The sequence below is a fragment of the Mya arenaria genome, chromosome 6 (assembly GCF_026914265.1).
Source record: "Mya arenaria isolate MELC-2E11 chromosome 6, ASM2691426v1".
Classification (NCBI taxonomy): domain Eukaryota; kingdom Metazoa; phylum Mollusca; class Bivalvia; order Myida; family Myidae; genus Mya; species Mya arenaria.
Window position 1 is genome coordinate 40,255,005 of NC_069127.1, and position 7,412 is coordinate 40,262,416.

At 34.3% G+C, this 7,412-nt stretch overlaps 1 protein-coding gene across 1 annotated transcript; it reads left to right on the plus strand.

The window, feature by feature from the left end:
- The first annotated feature begins 313 nt into the window (after positions 1-313).
- Positions 314-4,420, plus strand: LOC128238787 (uncharacterized). Its single transcript, XM_052955039.1, has 5 exons — positions 314-409; positions 1,816-1,886; positions 2,812-2,897; positions 3,293-3,395; positions 4,103-4,420. The coding sequence occupies exons 3-5, from the start codon at positions 2,866-2,868 to the stop codon at positions 4,367-4,369; spliced, it is 402 nt and encodes a 133-aa protein (XP_052810999.1). The 5' UTR covers positions 314-409; positions 1,816-1,886; positions 2,812-2,865; the 3' UTR covers positions 4,370-4,420.
- The last annotated feature ends 2,992 nt before the right edge of the window (positions 4,421-7,412 follow it).

Sequence of the window (7,412 nt, forward strand, 5' to 3'; positions counted from 1 at the left end):
CCAAGCAATACAAAAAAGACCTGCCAAAGCAACCTTTGGAAAAACATTATGTGTGTTGTCAATTGGTTCTCCGATATTGTGGCACAGAGCTGCTATCTGTATGTGCGCGCGACAAACTACAAGTAAGTCACCGTCCGCACGAGATACTTCAGATTACAACGTATGTAGTGATTTTTTTCCTTAAAGTACACACATAAACACAGATGAATTGGCCTGGTAATTGTATTTCTAATAATAAAATGGACCGCTGTTTGGGGCCGAAGGGTACTAGGACCGACGTTTAATTTGGCCCGCATTCCCACATTAGAAATCACTTGTTCACCTTGTTTACAGTACAGAAATTCAGGAAAAGCCCTCCACAATTTACCATTTTTCTCTTTGAATAGACACTGTCGAATGTAAAACTCGGGTATGTCGTATTTACAAGTTATTAAATTAACAACAAAATTAACTTGACATTCTATAAATAAAACGTCTCAACATTTGCATTCAATTTACACAGTATTCGGATGGAAAAATAGTTCGGATAAACGATCAATTTCCATAGAAAAATATTTGTGTATGCTGTAAAGAGTGCAGTTTATACATTCATCAAAACTGTCTAGTATGTGATCGTTTTTTAGTATTTTTATCTTTAAAATGATGCATTCTTTATGTGTATAGCATACATGCCATATTTCTGAGAGGCTTCCCAGGGGATTTTGGTCTGAATTCCAGGGGATTTTGATATTATACCAGGGGATTTTCACGACGAAAATTTGCGCAATAGCTGCATTTAAAATATAAGAATAAATACAGAAATACACTCAAATTACAATAATTTTTGGACTTAGTCATGATGGTCCTTCATGGAATTTCACACTCATAATATTATTGATGCTTTCCACTGTCAACCTAAAACAAGTTATGAAAAAAAAAAAAATTTTTTTTTTAAATTCCAGGGGACCATGGGATGGGTCGAAATTCCGGGGGAAAAAATTTCCCCCGCCGGGGGATATGGCATGTATGGTATAGTATTCATGGAGTCAAGTCCAAATAATGTATTCATAGATTTTTATTCCCAGAGTTAGCATAGATTAACATCCTGAAACCTTACCTACATCTACATCAATGAAAAGGATCATGTTTGATTTGCAATTCACCATTTTCCATCTGCATACCAGCATACACTGTCTGCCCATAACAATTTTTGTTGGTTTAGCCAAAATATGCCCTATACTATTCCTTGTAAACTGGAATTCATGAATCTTAATATTACTTTTGTGGAAATGATTGGGCCATTCTGGGTAGTCTAGTGGATAAGACACTGGCACATTCACCAGGTGCTGTTGAGGTCACAGGTTAAAGATCCGTATACACCGGTTAACAGTTACATTGAGAAGAATTAAGATATGAATCTTTCTGGTGATGGTAACAATTATTAAAAAAAAGGTAAATTTTATTTAACGTCGCATATCATCAACAAACAAAAATCAGCTAGTTAAAGCTTTCGTGCCACGATACCTATCTGCGTAACCTAAGTTATTTTTACCCCAATCATTTGGCCGGTACCCATTTACAGTTGGGTGCACTGAAGCAAATTGGATCCAGGAAGCCACTGTTTACTGGCGTGAGCGTTTATATGTAGTGCAGGTTAAGGTCACAGGAATTTAGCTGAGACTGTGGCCTAGTATGATATAAATTTAAGCCTGTTTAAGACCAAAAACTGACAGAAACAATTGTTCTATCAACAGACCCACTAAAGTGGCACAAAAAAAATGTTTTTATAGTTCAAAGTTCTGACATATAAATGTTGCATTTGCTTCTAATTTCTAGTGACCGTGGAGCCATTTCTGTGAGAACGTGGTTCAGTCCAAGATGAAATGGACTTGATGATTGCAGATAAGGTACTTCATACCTGTTTCTATTTTGTTTGAATGTTTTACATTACCATATGTTCACGGAAAACACTTATGAATGGATGTTGTTGTTTTTTTGCTTCATTATTAAATCCCTACAAGAAATTTATGCAAGTAGTGTTTTAAGATTGGGTTTTAAAGCTGCACTCTCACAGATTGAACGTTTTGACAACTGTTTATTTTATTGTCTTGGAACGAGTCAGTTTTTGTGAAAATCCATGGAAATGTTGTACAAGTTATATAAGACTGCTGACAAAAAATAGATTGCAGATTTTGATATTTAAGTTCAAAAATGTATGTTTTATGTATTTTTCTTAAACCGTTAGTAACGGTTTGAGCCATTAAACATTTATTTTGGAACGGAAATATAAAAATCTGCGATCTATTTTTTTGTCAGCAGTCTTATATAACTCTTCAAGCGGATATTTGAAAATATGCGATCTGATCTTTCGCAGCAATCTTATTTAATTGGTTTGCAGATATTTATGCAAAAATTTGCTCTCTCCCAGACAAAAACAGTTGTAAAAATAATCTTCCTTTTGTACCAATATAACTCTTAGTTGGAAATAAGCCAGGAGCACAGCTGCCTAGTATGTCGCTCATGACCACAGTTATCTGCCCCTGTTGACCAATATCTGGATGTTCTTATATATTTTTTGACATTAAAAATACTTTCAAATTAATGTTTGAAAATAGTTCCAAAGGCTTGTAACTAATGAAAGAAAGCCTCACTTTCCAGTCCAAAGTAGAAATGGAGGGATTTTTAAAAAATCAACAACATTAATTTGATCTTTGAAAAAGCACGGCCAAATGCCAACAGGCTAATTGACGCCGCATATTGTTGGGTACTATAATGCACCAGTCAATTGTAATTTACTGTGCAGTTTTGTACCAATTGTTGTTGTTTTTTCAGACAAAATAAAGATGTTTTTCCGAACCTGAATGCTTCACGTAGTGTTTGACACTGATGTGGTTTGGCATTAATACGATTATTTTCAGGTAAGTAATATTTTTTTTGAAAAACTAAGGTCAATATGTTAAAACATACATGTACTGTACAGTATGGTGGCAAGATTTTATAACATTTTATTGATCTGCATTAAGTTACTTGATTGAGTTACTTCACTTAATTGTATTAACAAACATTAAAAAGTTACTGGCAGAAATGAGATACTCAATTCTACATAAATGTGTATGTAAAATCCACACGAAGTGTAATGATGTAGTGACAGTACTGGTTGAGTTGTATAACCCGAGCAGTTTATGTCTTACTATATAGATCAACATAAATTATTTTTTTTAAATAATTGTTATTACAAGTGCGCCTTATCGCTGTTTAAATGTTCAACTGCTGGGATTGTCCCGGTTTTTTCAATAGTATGGCAACATTTCAGATGGGCAGACGGCCATATAACAGCAATGACCGGATATGTAGCTGTCATTTTGTTGATGGGAAGAAGGAAAATGGTCCGGCCATCTTCAGCTTCAGTAAAGAAGGTAAATTAAATGAAGATGTAGGTGTCGTGTAGTGTTATTGTTTTAAAACTTTTCACAGCTTTTGCCAGACAGAACTTTCTCCTATGATAATAACACTATTTGGTGTCCTATAGCTGTATTCTTATAAAATCATAGTGCCAGGTATATCAATATCATGATGTGCTCTTGGATTCAGTATTGATTAAAATAACCGATGTGTACAATGTGTTTATAGTGGCACTTGTACTGTCTCGCTATGGAGCTAGCTTTTATAGCAACAGGGTAGAGTGTGCACCTGTAGAGCGAGAGTTCGTAGGTTTGAACCCCAACCGGTGTGCATAGCAATCTGTGCAGTCTGTTGCATTTGGTGCCCAACGAGGGACCCATGTTGCATGATTAGCCTCGAGGTCATTGCAAATTGACCTTTGTCTCCGAAATTCGAGGACGAATTTCAAAATGGAGGGGGAATGTGTTACCGGGTATACAATGTGTTTATAGCGCCACTTATACTGACTCGCTATAGAGCTATCTTTTAAAGGGACGCGGTAGAGTGTCCGCCTCCAGAGCGAGAGGCTGCGGTGGGTTTGAACCCCGACAGGTGCACATAGCAATTTGTGCAGTCTGTTACATTAATAAGACTAAGGTTACTTAATTGCAACAAGTTCTTTAATTGTTATTTAATAAATGATATTAATATGTTTTCTTTATTTATGTATTTTTTTTTCCAGATATTAAAACCTAAGGAGGAAGAGGCTCTGGAACCAGAGATTGATGTGCCTGATATAGCCTCTGGCAGCAACCATGACAATAGCTATGTACAACAGCGATTGTCAGAAATGGATAATATGGAAAGCTCTACAGCGTGTTCAAAATCTGGAATGTTTTTTAGTATTCATATGAATATTACAGACTCAAAAAAGAATGCGCTTAATCAAGGAATCAAACTCAATACCCCCAGTGAGTTGCAATACAGATGCTCTTACGTAATGAGCTAACCGACCTCAAAAAGTTTCATACTCTTTGACCAGCACTATGTCCTGAACAATTTGAATATACATGTAGACATACTTAAAAACCTTTTCAAATGTATTTAGGCTGAATATATTGTTTTCACAATTTTAAGATCAATCCCTGCATCATTTTACTTTTATGTTGCCCTTTACTTTGTCCTCCATTTACAAGTATATTTTAATACATTTTCTTGTCATACAGAAAGTTCCAATTTGTAATTAATCTTCATTTTTTCTTATTTTTTTGCCATTCTAGGGGCATCTTGACCAAAATATTTTACTCCCAGGTACCATAGGCAGTCTTGTACTTTTTTTAGTTACTTTTGTCATACAAAATGTTTCACTTCCACAGCTGGAGGAGCAGATTGCAGAGTTGGAAAATGAAATGAAAACTCTTAAACTGTCGAAACCAAGACTGACGCTGCAAGATATAATTCATGATACAGATAATGTAAGTTTGTTTACTGCAAGAGGATTTGTTCACTGACATATCAATTTTAATTAATCAAGTGAACACCAACAGCAATATTTTCACGAGTGGTACAGCCACTAATGATTTAAAGCCGGAAAGTATTGCAATGCTGGTTTCATGTCCACATTCACTAAAATGTTAACAAGCACATGTTTTATCAGAAATGAATTAAAATATCATGAAAAATAATTTGACTTTAAAGAATTATTGATTCTTAATTATAGGGTTTATTTTTTGGTCAATGCTTAAAATATAGATAAAAAACAATACTATACATGTATTTAGTTTATTAGTAAACAAATAGAAAATGGCACTGATTAAGCACATGAAACCTGCAGCAAAATTAATTTTTCAGAAATGGTTTCTCATCACAAGCAAATCAGAATAGTGTTTAGTACCCTCTTTGCGCCCCTATTAGATACACTAGACCTAAAAAAAAAATGTCTGTTTCGGGTAACCCGACCCTACCTATAAAAATGCGCCGACCCTAACTATTTTTTTTCCGTTTCTGAGCCAAAAAAATATTTGTTAGCGAATAGAGAGTTACGAAGGGCGGATAAATGCAGATTTTAATCAAAATTATTGTTTATATGATAAAACAAAGTCAGGCAATGACAGTAATGTAGGAGAGACTGCCATGTGCAAGAAAGCACTCTGAACTTACGACAGATTTTGAAAAAAAAAAAATAAAAAAAAAAATACCTACCTACCCTACCTAGAAATTTTGGGAAGGTTACCTTAAACAAACAAATTATTTTTTTTGGCCCTATGTGTGACGTCACACATGTGATAAAGCAGTTATCCCAAATGTGAACATTTTGAGGAGGGATTTAAACATGACTGAATAATTCAATAAAAACCTGTTATCACTGTCCGAAACTGTTTCTCAATCAGTATGGCAGACTCAGGACAGGGATACATACAATTGTCAAAATATTTGACTATCATTATTCACGGTTTTCTTGAAACACGAACGTTTACCAGAAAGACGAAAATGAAAATACTTGCAACAAATCAAGAAGAAGTGATAGTACTTATTATTTCACTCATATTCTTAATCATACAATAAATATTGGCTGGTGTAAATGTACCAGCCCTTTTCAATCCAATAGCTGTTAGTGGTTCTTGTCCCATTAATGAACTCCAATTGTGAGAACGCAAATATAAATGAAACTGAAAGGGAAACTGAAGTAAATACAACTATCTTGACTGCAACATTATCATAACATCAATTTGGGAAAATATAACACCACATGTAAATTTCATAGAAATCGTTGCCTTGGCTACAATTTGATGGATTGAAATTAAAAAAACAACAAAAAACAACAACTGCAAAACCCAACTAAAATGCACAAAATCACATTTGGATTTTATAGATTTTGATTCCATAACATTTAGTTTTAGTACGTTATTACTATTTGAGCCTGCTATGACTAGTAGAATAGAACCTGTACAGCAATTACTGTTCGTGTAACCTAAGAACAGAACATGACACTTAAATTTCTTGATCAAGTTGAACTGTTCAATAGTATTGTAGCTTTTGTTGTACAAAACAAAACACATATCTTTTGCTCTAGCAATTATTGAAAATATGTAAATTGACAGGTTTTATCCTACTTGAGCTTCTATGTGATATTACACTAATTTCAACGATGACTTTATTTGCATATAAAGGGAGGATTTTAAAACCAAAAAAACAATTTCTGAAAGCTGGTTGTTCCTTCTTTACAATAATTCCAAAACTTAAAAAAAGTATCAAGAATTAAAACAGTTTGTCTCTAGGGCCATGTTTCTCATACCTGTTTCACTGTGCAAAAAGACACGATAATATTGGCATATTTTTTAAACTAGAAATTAAAAACCAAAAACATTTTCTATAGGCTTGTTATTTCTTCTTTACAACGATACCAAAATTTATTAAATTTGTAAAGAATTAAAAAAGTTCAACCCTAGGGCTGTTTTTAGCTCGACTATTCGAAGAATAAGGAGAGCTATACTACTCACCCTGGCGTCGGCGTCCATATTTTTAGAGTTATTGCCCTTTGTTATTGTTCATATTTAAAGTTTTGTCCGGGGCATATCTTGTAGAATATAAGAGTTATCAACTTGAAACTTCATATGTAGATAGATCTCATGGAGGGCAAGTGCAGTGCACAATAACAGTAACTCTTGCTTTCTTAGTTTTAAAGTTATTGCCCTTTGTTAATTTTCATGCTTAAAGTTTTGTCCGCCGCATATCTCATTGAGGGCAAGTTCAGTGCACAAGAACCGTTACTCTTGCTGCCATATTTTTAGAGTTATTGCCCTTTGTTAATTTTCTTGCTTAGGTTTTGTCCATGGCATATCTTTTAAACTATAGTAGGTATCAACCTGAAACTGATTCCGTAGGTATATCTGATTGAGGGAAAGTGCAGTGCACAAAAACCGTAACTCTTGCATCTATATGTTTAGAGTTATTGCCCTTTGTTAATTTTCATGCTTAAAGTTTTGTCCGGGGCATATCTTGAAGAATATAAGAGGTATCAACTTCAAACTTCATAGCTAGATAGATCTCAT